General features: G+C 42.6%; 1 protein-coding gene and 1 long non-coding RNA gene across 11 annotated transcripts in view; one reads left to right on the forward strand and one right to left on the reverse strand.

Moving 5' to 3' along the window:
* Window positions 1-1,185: 1,185 nt before the first annotated feature.
* Window positions 1,186-5,215, forward strand: LOC121036346 (uncharacterized). Its single transcript, XR_005793319.1, has 2 exons — window positions 1,186-1,282; window positions 4,970-5,215. It is a non-coding gene; the product is annotated as an uncharacterized LOC121036346 (long non-coding RNA).
* The window catches only part of MYLK (myosin light chain kinase), a 279,895-nt gene continuing 266,600 nt past the window's right edge, over window positions 5,025-18,319 (reverse strand). For 6 of the 10 annotated variants that reach the window (XM_040484717.1, XM_040484716.1, XM_040484718.1 and 3 more), the window contains 4 exons: window positions 18,064-18,187; window positions 12,060-12,189; window positions 10,493-10,624; window positions 5,025-7,031 (listed from right to left, as the gene is read on the reverse strand). In XM_040484717.1, the coding sequence (XP_040340651.1) occupies window positions 6,781-7,031; window positions 10,493-10,624; window positions 12,060-12,189; window positions 18,064-18,187 (637 nt within the window). In that variant the 3' untranslated portion in view covers window positions 5,025-6,780. Of the gene's footprint in view, window positions 7,032-10,492; window positions 10,625-12,059; window positions 12,555-16,810; window positions 16,886-18,063; window positions 18,188-18,319 lie in introns of those variants that run through there. The other 4 variants (XM_040484715.1, XM_040484724.1, XM_040484723.1 and 1 more) reach the window with 4 other exon arrangements.

Consider the following 18,319-nt stretch of genomic DNA (forward strand, 5'->3'; position numbering starts at 1 on the left):
GGGCTTGAACTCACAAACCACGACCTGAGTGAAAGTCGGATGCTTACTGACTGAACTACCCAGGTGCCCCTAAATCTTTTTTTTAAGTAGGCCCCATGCCCAGTATGGGGCTTGAACTCATGACCTTGAGATCGAGTCACATGCTGTACCAAATGAGACAGCCAGGCCCTCTAAGAAATAGACTCTTAACCAGAGAGAAAAAACTGATGGTTACCACAGGATATGTGGGTGGGAGGATAGGGGAAGTAGGGGATGGGGATTAAAAGGGACAGTTATCATGATTAAAAAAAAGATTAAATGACTTAAAAAAATGAAAGGAGCTATTGATTTTTATAGAGGAGCACTCTATAAACTGGAAGATACCACCCAAAGATAATCCTTGTTATATCAAAAAAAAAAAAAAAAAAAAAAGTGACCTGAAGATTTTTTTTTAGTAATTACCAATCTATGTTTATCTCCATAACATACTCCTCATTTAGCAAATCAGACTGTAGTTATCTTGCCACATGCTTCCCACCCTCCCCGTCCTGCCTGTATAGAGCTATTGACGTTCACAGTTTTTTTCATGGGAGTTGGTGTTATTTAAATGGCAGATAGATCAAAGATAAAGAAAAAAATTAGGGAACTCTTTGCGATAAAGATATAGTTCAATTCAAGTGAAGTAACTCTTGAGAAATTTCCTCTTAATTGTGAAATAAGACTCATAAGGTAGATGAGTTTTTCTCTTTTGACTATGAAGAGGAGAGTAGCGACTGGGAGTTAAAACTTTCCCCTTAGGGGGCGCCTGGGTGGCGCAGTCGGTTAAGCGTCCGACTTCAGCCAGGTCAGGATCTAGCGGTCCGTGAGTTCGAGCCCCGCGTCAGGCTCTGGGCGGATGGCTCGGAGCCTGGAGCCTGTTTCCGATTCTGTGTCTCCCTCTCTCTCTGACCCTCCCCCGTTCATGCTCTGTCTCTCTCTGTCCCAAAAATAAATAAACGTTGAAAAAAAAATTAAAAAAAAAAAAAACTTTCCCCTTAGAACAAAAGGGCAGTTGCAGCATTTCTTAAACTCACAGCAATTATTTTTTGTACAATTGCATGGGCACTTTCGGATTAAAGGTCCTTTTTGTGGGAGGTAGGTGAATTTAAATAGTTCTTTTCATCTTTCATTAGTATATAACTTTTTCACATATGTATTTTGTTTCTGCAGGAGTACAATCAATTTCTTGAGGGTAGAGCATGTTTCTGACACATCTTAGCATCTCTGAGTGCCAGAAAAAATAGGTGCTTACCATCAGGATCAGGTAATGTGCATAAGTTCATTTAATTTAAAAAAAGAATTTAAAACATTTATTTTGAGAGAGAGTGACAGCAAGCAGGATAGGGGCAGGGAGAGAGAGAATCCCAAGCAGGCTCTGCACTGTCAGCACAGAGCCCAATGTGGGGCTCGAACTCACGAACTGTGAGATCATGACCTGAGCCAAAGTCAGGAGTTGGATGCTTAACCGACTGAGCCACCTAGGCGCCCCTCATTTAATTTTTGTAACAACTACTAGAGAAGAGCTATTACTCTCATTTTATAGATGAAGACACTGAGGCACGAGATACAGCTCCAGTAAGAAGTCCAGCTGGAACTGACTTCACTTGGCTGATTAACCAGGTTAGGTAAATCCTACCCTAGTATCCTGCAGCATCTGTCTTCAGTGAACAGGTCAGGTACTTTCTGGAGAGAGATCTGCGACTTCACAGACCTTGCAGAATAGGTTGTAGGACTACTTGCTAATAAATGTTTGATGAATTTGGCCCAAGGCCATCTTTCACTTTAACACACCATCTGAGAGAAGATGGTGGAGGAGCCCTGTAGCTCAACTTATCTCTTAACTATTGGAGGCTACTTCTGTCTGCCCAAAAGAAGCTAATAAGTGTGAATGACCAAATTGACAGGTTACTTTATAATTTCCTTCTCCTTAGTTATCTCCATCTAGAAGAAATCTAGTCTCAGAGAGTCTAATAATGTCTTGTGAAGATTTATCATACATTTCCATGTGGTCGCCACTGGGGCTATGGTCTCTTGACGTGGAGCCCTTGCTGCAGAATGTTAGCCTTTGGAACACAGTGGGGCCTGTGGGCTGAAATTTCAAGGAAGCAGCAGTTAGAAATTTAATGTCTCCAAACACTGCAGATTTCCTGGATATTTCCAGTATCAATGAACGAAGCCACTGAAGTTAAATGATTGCAGCTGTTGCAATGGCTCCTCCCACCTTCCTTTTGGTCCACTGTCAAGGAAATCCTGTGTTAGTGACCCTGTCTCTCCTGTACATCTATCTCATATGTCCCCATTGCAAGCTCCCCTATCTCAACTAGATCCATGTTCCAAAAACACTGGAGATTTTTGTCCTAGCTGGTTGTTTGGTATCCCAAGTAGTCTCGTAATTGCTTGTGAATTACAGGTCTATTTAGATTTTGTGATGAGAAACACAGAATTGGTACTTTTAAAATGTTTTAAAAAGTAAAAAATATATATGAATATAAGCAATGAATCAAAACCTATAACCTAGGTATAAAGTCGATTATCCACTATAATTGGTGAAACTATGAACCATGCTCTCCAGACTGATTTCATACAAACATTTAAGTTTTCATTTCACAGTAATTTGAAAAGTAATATGCACAGTTAGGGTAAAATTTGGAGTTCTTGTTTATTCCTAATTCATCTAGAACAGTGCTGATGGAACTTTACAGAAAGTTTTAATCTGTGCTGTCCAATAAGGTAGCCACTTATTAAATCATACATAATTAAATCATACATGATTATTGAGTACTTTATTTTTTTAAATTTTTTTAATGCTTATTTATTTTTGAGAGAGAGAGAGAGAGAGAGCAAGCAGGGGAGGGGCAGAGAGAGAGGGAGACACAGAATCTGAAGCAGGCTCCAGGCTCAGCACAGAGCCTGACGCGGGGCTCCAACTCACGAGCTATGAGATCATGACCTGAGCTGATATCGGATGCTTAACTGACTGAGCCACCCAGATGCACTGACTATTTAGTACTTTAAATGTGGCTAGTGCAACAGAGGAATTGAGTTTTAAATTGTTTAAATAGTCACATGTGACTCATGGGTACCTTATTAGAACAGATCTAGAATACAGTGATGACCTTGTAACAGGATAGTCTGTTATGTTGCAGCCACAAAGAACCCTAAAATCTTGATTTATAAGAACAAAGATTTATTTCTTACTTGTGTTATCTGCCCATTTGGGGTTGGCTGGGGACCCAGGCAGATAAAGTAGTCACCATCTCACATGTTGCCGGTCATCATGGAGAGTCTTGCGCTAGTACTTAAATCCTCTGGCTCAGAAGGGACGCACATCACTTTCTACTCACAGCTTACTGACCAGGACTAGTCACAGCCCCATCTAGCCAGGGAGCCAGCAAAGCTGTGCCAGGGGGCAAAGAGCCTCAGTAATGACTGGCACAGATATTAGCCTCCCTTTCAAAATACGGAGGAGTTCCTAAGGGGTAAAGAAAGTAGTATTACCTTGTGTTTTCTTAAAAAGTGGGAGAATTGAATTTCTTTAGAATTATCCTTTATCTCCTTGATACTCATTAGCATAGATTTATTAAAAGCAGGTAAAATGTGAAAAGTAAAAAACTCAAACACTTTGATTAAAAAGAAAAAAAGACTCAGGACACCTGGATGGCTCAGTTGGTTAAGCGTCCGACTTCGGCTCAGGTCATGATCTTCAGGTTCATGAGTTCGAGCACTCCATTGGGCTCTGTGCTGACAGCTCAGAGCCTGGAGCCTGCTTCGGATTGTGTCTCCCTCTCTCTGTGCCCCTCCCTCGCTCATGCTCTGTCTCTCTCTCTCTCTCTCTCTCTCTCTCTCAAAAATAACTTAAAAAATTTAAAAAAGAAAATGGCTTTAAAAAAGAAAAAAAAGACTATATAAAGTTAGAGCTGACAATAGCATGTCTTTGTAATTATACACAGAAATATCATTTAATATGAAGTTCTGCAATGTAAGCAGCAACCAATGGATTTTTATATGTTTGGGATGAAAATGGAATGGGAGAAAATGTATATGTTATTTTTCCTGGTGCAGAACATGTATGGTACATTTTTCCCTAATGAGGAATAAAAAATCCTTGTCTTTAAAACTAGTAATTTCCTCACTAGGAACATTTGTGGATTGTGACTGCCTTTAAAAAATGAAAAAAATTATGGGGCGCCTGGGTGGCGCAGTCGGTTAAGCGTCCGACTTCAGCCAGGTCACATCTCGCGGTCCGGGAGTTCGAGCCCCGCGTCGGGCTCTGGGCTGATGGCTCAGAGCCTGGAGCCTGTTTCCGATTCTGTGTCTCCCTCTCTCTCTGCCCCTCCCCCGTTCATGCTCTGTCTCTCTCTCTCCCAAAAATAAATAAATGTTGAAAAAAAAATTAAAAAAAAATGAAAAAAATTAAATATTAACTGACCAATGGATTGTTTCCTTCCAGACTACACCAAAGAATCATAGAATCATCTAGTCCAATATTTATTAGCATGTCTTGATTGTTTCTAGAATATCTATAATATTGTTTGAACACTCAAGACATAAGAGGCTCACCATCTGATAACAGATTTCCTATAAAGCAGGAGCATTATCAGGAATTTCCTCCTAACAAATGTTTCGATGTCAAGACACGGAAAGATGGAACTTGGTTGCCAGTAAGAAACTGCACCAACGTTACAAATGCAAACCAAGCCCTGGTAAATAATATTAATGATGATGATTTTGTCACACGCCAAAAATGTCATATAGGTTTTAGCATTATGAGGATCCTATAGATATTAAATATCTGTAGAATGTAATTGAACCAAATGACACTCAAGAGAAATTTTGAACATGTGCAAATCAAGCTGCCTATTAGCAACAAGAACTACGTCAGTCATCCTGTTCCTTAGTGAATCACAACCATCTAAGCCATTCATGCAGCACAACATTTGTTTGTTTCCAGGATCCATCAGGGTAGTCTACAGCTGGTGGCATGGCAAGAAAGAGGAGGCTGCAGAGACTGAACAAACAGCATGCACTGTGGTATCCTTTATTTAAAAATTGTGAGCTAACTACAGTTGTAGTGTTCTCATTTACCATTCTGATGGCATAATAAACTGCGAGAACATTAACACAATTTCAAGACATTAAAAATCTGTAACAAACACACCACACATGCACACACACACACAACATACATGCACACAAAGGTTATAGTCTTCTAAACACAGTTAAGTGAAGAAAAGCTTCAAAAGCTCTAAATCAAATTTTAAAACCCTTTATTATAAACCGTGGCAATACTGTGGCTATTATGAAAAAATTGTAACTGCTAAAAAAGCAAAAAGAAAAAATACTGGCAAATTTGAAACTAGCAGCAAAAAGCAGATAAAAATAGAATGGAAGGTAACATAAGACTACTATCAAAGTTCTGAAGTTGATCCTGTGTAGGGTTGCACTGAAGTCATTTCAAATTGGTTCTTGAGGAACTATTAAAAAGTCCCTTCAAATATTAAATTGCTGCACTTTACAAACAGTGGAAAAGAAAAAAGTATTTGGAATGTTACACACACACACTCAGAGGAAATGTATTAGGCATATTAGTTTATAGTCTTTGTTTATGACCTTCAAAAAGTTTATAAAGAAAAATTTAAGTGCCAATGTAGTGAAAGAAAAATTTCTAAAGATGCAAGTCTGAGTGCATTTATCAGGTCTAAGAATACATTTGAAGGCTGGGGGGCAAGGCATGACTGATGCACATTCAAGAAGAAAACATCGTGGAACCCATAAGGTAGGTAGAGTCCTCTGGAGAGTGTTTAGAATTGAAGGCGTGTTAAACTCAGACTACCCTGAAGGAGATTCCAAAGTATGTGCAGTTCTACAGCCCTTCATCAGTTGAAATCCGTTTCACAGCGGCCAATAAATAATTAAGACTAACTTTTTAGGAAACTGCTTTTTCATACATTCAAACACAGAAATCTTTACCACACATGCAGAGCTGATCTTCTATAACAGCACAAATACGAATCCTGGTTTCAGAAGAAAAGCACATTAGCAAGGATTTTTTTTTTCACAGGTTCTTACAAAAATGTCTGAAGCTGCTAGACATCTGCAAAGAGGGGATAAGTTTAGATTTCCTACTGATTTTGGAAGAAAAGAGATTCTATTCTCCTAAAGAAGCCAGCCACCCATGAGCAGGGGACCTGTCTTCAGAATCTAAGAAGCATAATGTCCTTAGTGCTTAAACTCATGGCAAATTCAGATCCAGAAAAACGGGTAGATACATCAGGGGAGAGAAATGAAGTTTGAATGTGTACAGTATACTTTGGAATAAAATGTGCCTCATACGTTCAAATGGCTCAACTGCTTTCAGAATGGTGTGCTGCAGGGCTGGAGGAGACTCGGTTCTCTGCAGTTAGGAGCTGGGAGAGAGAGATCTCTTTCTCCTTCGGGCTGTGACCACAGGGCCTTATTTTTCATGAGTGCTTTCAGTTAGGGAATTTATGACCTTACCCAGATAAAGATTTCTTTTGGTTACTTTCTCTTTAAAATCAACTGATGAGGCAAGTTACTGGTAGTATCTTAAGGTGCCAGCTAATTCAAATTAATGCCCATCAATAACTGCTGCTAGGTGTCAACTGCTGTTGCAGAACAATCAACCCCCAAAAGACCTAACTAGATAATCTATCACACTAGGTGCTTTTACTATCTTGGATTTTTTGAGCTTTAGAGAAATAGTCTTTGTAAGACGACTTAGAAACTGCTTCTCTCTGGCTTTCACTCTTCCTCTTCTTCCTCTTCTCCTTCCCCTTCCCCTTCCTCCATGGTTTCCACAATGAGCTCTGCTGTGCAGGTGGCTTCTCCGAGACTGTTGACAGCCTTGCAGGTATACTTGGCATCGTCATCCCCGCAAACATCACTAATGATTAAAGAGCAGTTCCCATCCTCGTCGTAGTCTATCTGGAAGTGGCGGGACTCCCGGATTGACTGGTCATCTTTGAACCAGACAACTTCAGGGTCTGGGTATCCTGCAGCACAGGGAGGGAACACAAGTTTCTTATCAATTCGTGCAAGCAATTCGTAAGCAACCTCTATTGATTAACGGGGTACAGGGAAAGTATCATGATGTTGGCTTTTAGCATCTGTTTTGAGATTTACATTTGGATATGGGCATATATTGTAAATACTGATATCCAAAACCCCGCAAAAAAAGTTGTCATATAGTCATGTCACTTACCATCCACGTGGGGCTTGTACTGCCTCCCACCTTTATACAGATCTAGAGTACTACCTGGAACACAGCCTTGACTCCAACTGCACTCCTAGAGCTAAATAAATAGGTCCTTGGACGAAAAGAAAATTTCTTGTATAATAGTTAAATAATTTTTTTTAATGTTTACTTAGTTTTGAGAAAGAAGGAGAGAAAGCACGAGTGGAGGAGGGGCAGAGAGAGAGGGAGACAGGATCTGAAGTAGGCTCTGTGCTGACAGCAGAGAGGCTCGAACTCACAAACCATGAGATCATGACTGGAGCCGAAGTCAGACACTAAACTGACTGAGCCATCCAGGCGCCCCTGTTCTCTTATTTTTTATTTAAATGTGTTTAAGTTCGGGGTGCCTGGCTGGCTCAGTTGGTTGAGCACGACCTTTGGCTTAGGTCGTGATCTCATGGTTCATGAGTTTGGGCTTTGTGCTGATAGGGCAGAGCCTGCTTCGGATTCTCTGCCTCCCTCCTTCTCTGCCCCTCCCCTGCTAGTTTGGGCGTGCTCCCTCTCCCTCTCTAAAAAATAAATAAATATTAAAAAACATTTTTTAAATAAAAAATAAAGAGCAAATAGGCACGAGAGATCTTTGGAGATGATGGAAATATTCTAAAATTGGTTGTGAGATTGCATAATTCTGCAAATCTAACAGAAGATAATTTAACTGTACACATAAAATAGGTAAACTTTATGGTATGTAAATTATAACTCAAAGCTAATGACAGCTCTATAATAAATTAGAGGAGCTGATAATATTGCTTAAAAGAAAAGCCATTATTTGTTTTAGTCTGATCCAAAGACAGATAAACTACTTATGGATAACTGGAAATTGGCCACATGGGTTAGCCTCATTTTACATGTTAGTCATGTTTATGCAAAGTTCAGCATTTAAAAAATATTATATAGGGGCGCCTGGGTGGCGCAGTCGGTTGGGCGTCTGACTTCAGCTCAGGTCACGATCTCGCGATCCGTGAGTTCGAGCCCCGCGTCGGGCTCTGGGCTGATGGCTCGGAGCCTGGAGCCTGCTTCCGATTCTGTGTCTCCCTCTCTCTCTGCCCCTCCCCCGTTCATGCTCTGTCTCTCTCTGTCTCAAAAATAAATAAACGTTAAAAAAAATAAAAAATAAATTAAAAAAATATATATATACATATATACACACATACACACACACATCATATTTATGTATTATATATGATATATATACACACACACATATAGGTCTTTACAAATATACAGGGGCGCCTGGATGGCTCAGTCAGTTAAGCATTCAACTCTTGATTTCAGCTCAGGTCATGATCTCATGGTTCATGAGACTGAGCCCCATGTCCAGCTCTGTGCTGACAGTGAGAAGCCTGCTTGATATTCTCTTTCTCCCTCTCTCTCTCTCTCTCTCTCTACCCCTCCCCTGTGCTCTCTCTCTCTCAAAATAAATAAACTTTAAAAATATATATATATATACATACACACATATATATATATGTATGTATATATATATTTATACAATCTGAGTTGTTCTTAAATTTGGGAGAAATACTTTTATAGGAAAAAAATTACACATAAGAACTTAAGAATTCTAGGGGTGCTTGGGTGGCTGAGTCGGTTAAGCGTCTGACTCTTGGTTTAGACTTAGGTCATGATCTTGTGGTACATAATTTCGAGCCCCGCATTGGGCTCCAAGCTGAAAGCACGGAGCCTGCTTGGGATTTTCTCTCTCCCTCTCTCTCTGCCCCTCCCCTGCTCACTCTCTCTCTCTCTCAAAGTAAACTTAAAAAAAAAAAAAAGAATTTAAGAATTATAACATTCTTTTCAAGTAGAATTTTGTTTTTATCAAAACTGCCTCCATATGCTTTAATTCCTTCTCAGTGTTTCAGTGGAAGTTATGCAAATATGAAGGAATAATCCCAGACAGAAAAGTACAAAGATGATAATCATTATGTTGTAATAATGTTTAAAAAGGAAAAAAAGGAAAAAGAACTTCAGAAGACCAAAAACAGTGTGGTGATGGAGAGAATTCGGAGTTTCTCGCAGTGCCCCCCAATCTGCACACTTCCACACTAGCAAAGGCAACACATCCACCTTTTTTTTTTTTTTAATTGAATGAGAACAGAGAAAGATTATGATAGGCACTGCATTTATAAGGCAGTTTGAGAATATAATGATGCAGGAAATAAACTGTTTTCATTCTTCACTTTGGATTGCTTTACCCAAAAGGCATTATCTAGTCATACTGCTGGAGAATTTTAAACTGTAGGAGGCACGATTTGTTCTGACTGCTGTCCTGTGCTATGCAGCCTTAGTAAAGTTGCTTAATGAACTTCTGTGCTTTATTTGGTCAGACTGAAATGGGAGATAACCCTTCACTTGAGTTGGCATGCAGTAGTCACAAACTGGAAGCAAAGAACCTGTCTTTTTTTGCCTTTATCTTTCTAGAATGTTGCAGTCTGTGGAAACTGAAATGCTTTGTGTCACCAACATTGCTAATTTCTCAGGTGCTATGCTAAGATCCCTTAAGTTCTCTTGAGCACTGGCAACTCAATTCTGCTGCCACATTATTCTTGGCAGGCGGAGCAGCATGGGGAAGATGGCATAGGCGTCTGGATCCCAGCTTCCCTCACATTGAATGTGAATGAAGTCACATTGCATGCTCAATCTCTGCACTTGCCAATCCCACACCTTTTTCCTGGACTCCATGACACCTTGAACAGACGTAAAAGGTTTCCCCCTTTCACCTATGTCCTCTCCCAGCATCCCCAGAACGATCAGGCATTAGACATCATCAGGTAAGGGCCAGAGGCTCAGAAGAGTTAAATCACCACCCAAGTTCACACAGCCCACAGCTGAGCAGAAGGGCCTCTGACTCCACATCCTCTTCATGCCAGCCTTCCTTTGAAGCTTCTTGTGGGCAGTTCACAGGCTTCCCAGAAGCCTGCAAAGCTCATTTCATTAAGCCTCTTCCATAGCCAAATAGGTCTGTGATGAACCACTCACATCAGTGGTTGATGTGAATACGGAGAATATCAGAGGTGCCCTAGGTGAGTCACTGAACGGCACCAACCTTCAGGAGGCGGAGTGGGGGCAGTGGGCCAACTCCTCCTGACCCAGTTATCTTCGCTTGCGTCCTGGCTGCCCAGAACTGACATTCTGCCTGGGGCACACAGCAGGGCCCACCCACCCACCACGCCACACTTTTGTGTGGTCAAAGTCAAGGGAAGAACCGCTACAACTTACCTTCAATCTTGCAGTCAAACCTAGCAGCGCTTCCCTCCACAACTTCTAAATCACGGATGGTCTTAGAGAAATAGGGTTTTACATGGGGCTTTTCCTCAGCAACAGCCTCAAGGAAAGCTTGGGACACATCTTCTAGGAGACAGGGAAGGAAACACGGTCAGTTCTTCATTTCCTGTTCTCTTCCCTGGTTTAAAAAAGTTGATTTTTTTTTTTTTTTAAGTTGCTGTAATTCAGCAAATAATGTGGCTTAGGGGGCTGAGTCAAGTACACCTTTCTCCTGGGGACAGGTTGGCCTGCCGCCACATGGTTTTGGCAGAAGAGAGAACTGTGACAAAACCGTGGAAATGTTTGAACTCCCTCCTTCCTTTATGCTGACACACTGAAAAAGGAAATAATCTTTAAAAAGGATTTTTGGCTGCATTCCATGCTGTCTCAGGATTCAGTGGAAGGGATCGAAGAAGGACAAACCACACCAGCTGTCCTGATCTCTGTCCCTGCTTTGCCCTCCCTCCTATAGCAGCAGGCCCTTCACCTGCTCCTTGGAAAGGGGGTCCTAGACATGCCTTCAACTTACCAGTAGTTCTGTTCTCCACACTCACCCTGCCTTCACAATGTATGACTACGGACCAGGATCTGGGATTGGTCCAGGGAAAAGCTGTGACTTGGAGGGGCTCCTATATACTCTCCCTTCCCTTCAGGCTATTTCTGGGTCATCTGGGGAGTGCGGATCAGGAGGGACCAGGCCCACGTGTTGCAGACTCTGCCCCCAGCTGCATCAGAGCAGCCCAGCACGCAGCCTCGCCAGTTACCCGGCTTTTATGCACAAGAGGGATCTAGACCTAGCTTCTCACCTTTGGATGCCAAAAACACCAGGCAGCGGGAGTTAGGGGGGTGTCTTTGGCCAAATGAGGCACCTCAAGAAGGTAAAGGCCAGACCCTGCATGCACCTGGAGCATGGAAGAGGCCAGAGCCTTCACTGAGGAGATGGTCGGACGGCAGCATCTCAAAGGCGGTGTGCAAACAGCTAACTAGCCCTACTGGTCTCCAGGAGGAGCCCCGTCACGCGCAGTCTACCCCATTCAAATGGCATGTTTCAGCATCATGGCAAGTGCCAAAGGAATATGGACTAAAGGTCATTTTAAAAAAAAAAGAAAAACACAAAGGCAGTAAGAATATGGAAGGATATTTTTTGAAAAGATACTACTATATGTGATTTTTATGTTTACCTATCAGTATACAAATCTCACTTTTCTAATGAGAAAAGGAAGCTTTTAATGAAGTCTTCACTAGTTCTTATGTAAAATATAGGGAAAAGAACAGCGGAGGTCACCTGGTCCTATGAGACAATAACTTTCCCTCTGAAAGTAGCTAAACTTAACGTTGAACAATTAAAGAATAACTAGCAGACTTAGTAATTTTAGGGCAACCTAAAAGTAGTTCTGAATTTTATCCTTATAGTTTATATTATCAAAAAAACCCAACCCCCCCTTAAAACCTCAAAATGTCCCTCCATCCCTCAACCCTTCCTTTCTTGCCAACTAGAGCAAATCTTCCTGGAGCTCCTTACCTTCAGATTCTAATTTTTCTGCATTGAGCGGGCTGGTTGGTGATCCTGTTGAGGATTTCCTGCCACTGAGCCCTGAGATCATTGCCATAGAGGACAGTCTTCCAATGGCTCTCACAGCATTGCCCGTTTTCTGGAAAATAGACACTGGCGTTGGACTCAGGCGGTGTCCCTGGTTCCCGTTGGGCAGTGGGGCTCGGGGAAAAGAGCCTAGCCCCAGAGGTGCAGCTGTCCTTGAAATGAGGACCTCCCCAGTGCCGAAGTTCTGCCAGAGGAGTGAGCCCAACCTTGCTCTGCTCAGCACTATCAGCGTGTCAGAAGATGTTCGGAGAATGGAATGGGGCCTGGAACCAATGTGTGCGTTAATGTGACTAAACAAGGTCAACATGAGACAAAAACCCTTTTCATACTGTGCTTCAACTCCCATAAAAGGGATAGTTTATATAAAGCAACTGCAGGCTGAGACAGCTCCAAAGACTTATTGCTGACGAGGCCCAGTGGGGCTGTTTCTCGTAAAACAATACTAGCAATAGGATTTTAATTGGTCCAGAGAAAGTTACTACGGATCCCACAGGTCCTGATGCAAAGGGAAAAAAAAAGCATTCCATTGACCTTGGGCAAGTCGCTTAACCTCTCTGGGCTCCAGTTTCCTTCTCTGTATAAGAAGGGGGTTGGACAAGATGATCTCCAAGGTCTCATTAGTTCTGTTTATGATTCAGATACTTAAGAGATTTCCAGAAACACTCTGGCTGGCCCCAGCACAAGTCTGTGAATGCACAGTGAAGTTCTGGAGGGGTGCTCTTCCCTGATGTACACCCAGCCATCAAAAAGAAGCGCCCGAAGAAATGAAAAGCAGCGGCGCTTTGCTTTTCTCAGATGAGGAACCTTGGAAGAAGAGAGAATTTCTGCTGAAAAGGATGCCAGAACTTGAGATGAAAATTTTCTTTGTATTATGAAAATTCTACCAAGCACAGGATTTAGATCAGGAAATCCCCAATAATACACAATCGTGTCTATGTTTCTCACCTTCAAGTGAAGTGTCTTGCCCCTTTTCTAAGGTCAGTGGAAAGACGAGGTGAGAAACTAAGGCATAAGCAACTCTTTCCACCCCTACACCCAAAACATCTTTTTAGGCACCCAGATACTGTATGTCCAGAGTGCAGACGTTACCACAGGCTGGCTGCTCAGAGAGAAAAGAAACAGCCTGTACATAGGCCAGTGGCTAGCACTCATCTACTGGACTGTAAACTGTCCCTGCAAAGCCATCTCCTCCTGAACTAACCTCATGCGCTCAAGTATTTCAGTAAAGCCTCACAATTTTCGACTATCAGGAAAGCCAGTATATCTCCAGAAAAAAAGATTATTTTGAAAGTAAAGGATTACAGGGCACTAGGGACTCGTAATGGGGTGTGTGTGTGTGTGTGTGTGTGTGTGTGTGTGTGTGTGATTTAAATGGAGATCTGCTATGACCACAGCCACTTTTCTGTTTGTCACATGCCATCCTTACTGCAGACTATTTTCATGCACTTTGGACATTCAATCCTGCTCTGCCCTCTGGCCATCCACCCTCTTGCACACATACATCACTGCAGTGTGGTAATGTTTATGGCCCTCTGTCACCATGGTGAAGCTGGGTCACTCTGAACAGAGCACAGAAAGCCCCAAGTGGAGGTGATACAGTGGGTGGGGGAAGAAGGTGAGAGATGACAAATGACCAACTTAACTGTGTGCACAGGCACTGTGGCCTTGCAGGCAAAATACCTGCAGACTGAGCCCACTTGGCAGTCTTTTCTGCTCTTCTGGGAGAGGAGGTCACTGGTGACATCACTGACCTGTTTGTTGTGCTAGCTGGAGAGACCCAGCTCTTCCCCTGGGAGCTTATCCTGACCTCAGGAATGGGTAAGAGGAGGTGCCAGCCACGGCAGCCCTCCCTATGGAGCTGACGTCAGACCAGACTATTTCCTGGTCAGCCAAACTCTCAGACCCAGCCCTTCTGGCTCTTGATTCCCTTTATCCAACACAGATTGGTTTGCCTGGGCCAGGAGTCTGTCAAATGAGAGGGTTCATTCTCAACAAAGGTATGTTACTGTGTGACTCTGGGCAAATCAGTTCCCCTCTGTGCATCTCATGTTCTTGGACCAGAAGATTCAAATCTCCCTATAGCTCTAGTCTTTTGCAGAAAGACTAGGATTCATACATGTGACTGTGTAGCCCACGGGCTCCCTAATTCCAAATGCCCAGATTGTGACTGATCAGGACTGTCTTTAGGTGTGGAATAAGGAAGTCTTTCCTCTTCCACTAAAAAAATGACTAATATGACGTTACCAGAACAAGGCAGATAAAAGAGAATATTTCAGAGAAGGGATCATGTACACATTAACAAATAGGCTATACATAGGAGGAAATTTTCCATCAGATGGAGTGATATAGCATATAATTTCTAAGACAAGGACAAAAGTAAGAAGTGCTTAGTAACGAAAATCTTAAAAATAATCTCCATCAGAATTCAATCTTTGGGAACTAATTTATGAAAAAAATCAGTAGGGAACTTGTCAGAGCTAGAAAAGAAATATATACCTATATGTTCTAGTCTTTAAGTTTCATGACTCTGAGCTGAAAATTGGTTGCTGCTTTATTAAGACTTCTGGAAATTTTTAGAATACCAAGAAAGAAAGTTTCAGTTCTCCAAGTTCCATCCTTGTTTGGAGGAAGTCTTTTTCTTGTCTGAAGGCCATTGCCAAGGCTGGGTTCCTGTGCTCCAGGCGGGCGGTGTCTGTACTGGCCTCCCTAATGCCACTCAGACTCCCTCCCCTGGAAAAGCCAGCCAGGGTGACTAACTGGCCTGGTTTGCCCAGGACTGAGGGGTTTCCCAGAATGAGAGTCTTTCAAGGTTAAAGCCAAGACAGACCTTGGCACACTGGAGCAAGTTGGTCACCCTGGAGCCAGCCAACCATCCTAGACCGTACATATATGCCACCAGCTCCAAGACTCCAGCTTTCTCTGAGAAGTGCATAATATCCAAATGTGATGGCCAAGAGTACTCTCTGCTATCCTGAGTCAAAAGCTTTCTTCTCTATGGCCCTGTGGTCCATACTGCAGAAGTCTTTGTGGTTCTCAGAAAATAAAGATGGCTGCCCACAGGCCTCTACTTCCTAGTCCTTAGCTTCCAGGTTGTTTTTTTTTTTTTTTTTTTTAATTATTTTTAAATTTACATCCAAGTTAGTTAGCATACAGTGCAACAATGATTTCAAGAGTAGATTCCTTAATGCCCCTTACCCTTTTAGCCCATCCCCCCCCCCAGCTTCCAGTTTTACAAGCAGAAGCCCTGTTATCCTGCTCAACTCACCCTCGGTGCTACTGCTCATCACATCTTTTGAAAATTCTTTTCATACAAATAAAAAACATACCCTCTTTCAGAATAACTTCATTCTAAGATCAATAATATGATTAGTCATCTAGATGTTGCCCCACTTGTAGGGATTTGCTCTCATGTTAGTTCCTTCCTCCTGGGCCTTTTATGGAAACCACATCAGGATGATAGCAAGGAACCTTCTCTTGTGCAACTGTAGAGATCTCTGGGCCACCCATATCTCGCCTGGCCCTCTCCCTCCACCACAGTCTACCCCATTTTATTCCATGGCACTCTGCTCCCGACCACACAGAACCTCAGCTGCTCTGAGAGGGAACCTCCCGGTCCAGGTGTGCTAAGGTCCTGATATCTGGGGTAAAAAATGTGGATGGTCAGATGCTGCTGAACCATTATCAGTGAAATTACACTTCAGGGACATCATGTACCACGTGGGATTTTATAGACTACTTTTGTGTGTAATTTTGTGAAACCTAACCACTATTTTTGTGGAAAAACCATTTCCAAATGCTGCTACCTATGTTAAGATATGAAATCAGGGGTGCCTGGGTGGCTCAGTCAGTTGAGCATCCGACTTTGGCTCAGGTCATGATCTCACAGTGAGTTTGAGCCCTGCATAAGACTGTCTGCAGTCAGTGCAGAGCCTGCTTCAGATCCTCTGTCCCCCTCTCTCTCTGCCCCTCCCCTACTCGTGCTGTCTCTCCCAAAAAAGAATAAACATTAAAAACAAAAAGATAGGAAATTAAGGTTTCTCCTCTGAATTCTATCCTTTTCTTTCCCTTCTCACTTCCAGAAAACCTTATGGCCAACAGCATTGTTAACAAGAAAAAAATTTAAGCAATTTAAAATATCAGCACAATTTATTGTTCCCTGACCCATTAGATTAAAAAATTTCATTTATTTCCTCTCCCATTTCCTTTTCTCTGCTCCTATCCCCTGCGTTTAGCCCCCCTCTGGCTTTGGTTCATCATTCAAGCAAACCCCAAAGAGACTCACTGCACTGAGGACAGCCCCACCCCCACAGCAGCCACCCTATCCATGCCAGAAGTGCCACTATTTCTTTGAGATCTGTTAGCCATTGGATCATTAATAAAGCCAACTTAGGTTTTGTGGACCCCTTTTTGTTTTTAAGAAACTCAGTTACTCTGATTTCACTGGATTCAAATGACACTAGAGGGTAAGGTAAGCGGCACAGGTGTTCCAACTCGCCTGGCACTTGAGGGAGCCAGGAGGTCCACCTAAACCTTCACTGGGGACTAACCAACAACGGACTCCCATCTTGGGGGAGTCCTGGCCGAGCCACTCAGGGGAAGTGGTCCCTTAAACACACATGCCCAAAAGCTGCCCCTTTGCCTCTGCTCCTCTCACCCTCCATGTGAAGTTGTACTTTTTGAGGATTTAGTCACCGCGTATGGTAAATGACCAGCGTCCCAGTTGCCCCTAAAACAGAGATCTCCTTTTTCTCTGCCACACAGACAAGTTTTACATGCCCTAGTTCCCCCGACTGCCCAGCTAAAGGACTCTGCTCCTGTCAGGGTGAGTTCCTCTGTGCTTTCTCCTCTGTGCAGTTATGCCCTCTTCTCTTCTTCCAGCCCATTTTCCATGACCACTTTCAAAGTTCTGCCCCTGGCAGCATCTCCTCACAACCACATCCAGCCTCTGGTGTGACTGGCTCCATTCTCCCATCTACACTCACATATATGGGTATGGTAGGCTATACTGATCGTTTACGATTCTTGGTGTGCATGGTGTCCTTTTATGTCCATTTGCTTCAGTACCCTACTACACTATACATTCCTTGAGTACTGAAACCATGTACCCTCCAGTAGCCCAGGAATTTTGTAATACTAATAGTGATAATAAAAATAAAACAGCTGATGACAAATTCTCTAAGGTTTTGGATGACAATTTCATGCATCTGTTAAAAATCAGAGGCAATTTTACATCATTGTTAAGACTGTACTTTGGAACCAGGCTCTGGGTTTGAATCCTTTTCCATTTACTAGCTACATGATCTTCAGTAACATTCCCAACTGTTCTCTGCCTCAGTTTGTCTGAAAAGTGGGGATAATAATAGTACCTGCCTCCTAGGATTAAAAGACTCACTGCATAGAAAGTGCTTTGAATGTTCCCTGACATATGGCCAGCCAGCCATAATATTAGCTACTGGTGTTATTTTTGAACACTTACTATGTGCCATGCAAAGTGCTCAAAGCCAGATCAAGATTATCTCCCATATTTCCCAAAATAATGCTGTGTGACGTTGGTGCCACTATTATTCCCCACTTTATAGGTGAGAAAATGAAGGCACAGTAAGGTTGTCACTCGCCCAAGGACACATAGTAACATACAATCTCCCTATGGAGAAGGGTGGGGACCGTATCTCTCTTTGTAGATCATGTGCCTTCCTCCTTCACTATAAAGAAATATAAGCCTAGCCCACTACCTTTAAGGAGATCACATTCTCCAGGGTTGCCAAAAAGTCTTAAAGATGACATTGCTCATCCCTAGCCACGAAGACATGAAATGTCACTCTTGGTCCCAGACTATTTTTAGACGTAAACACTGTTGGATTGAGGGTAGCTTGAATAAAGCAAATGTAAAGGGCAACATCCAAGTCCAAAGTGACTCCCTCATTACCTGCCATTTCCTCCTTGCCATGTACTTCTTCATCCGGTCCTTTGAGAGTTTCTTGGCCTCCATGTTCTTGGTGTCTTTCATTAGCCACGGATGCTGAAGGCACTCGGTGCAGTTCAGGCGGTTTCTGATGGAGGCAGAGATCAGAGGATTTCTGAACAGGAGGGGACCTCAGAGACTGCTGGTTAGATCAGAAATGGGAGGTCACCTGTCCTCGGTTCATCCACCATGATCAGGGTTACTGTGCTCCTGGCATTTT

This window comes from Herpailurus yagouaroundi, unplaced genomic scaffold, assembly GCF_014898765.1.
Source record: "Herpailurus yagouaroundi ecotype Mexico unplaced genomic scaffold, PumYag 162, whole genome shotgun sequence".
Lineage (NCBI taxonomy): Eukaryota > Metazoa > Chordata > Mammalia > Carnivora > Felidae > Herpailurus > Herpailurus yagouaroundi.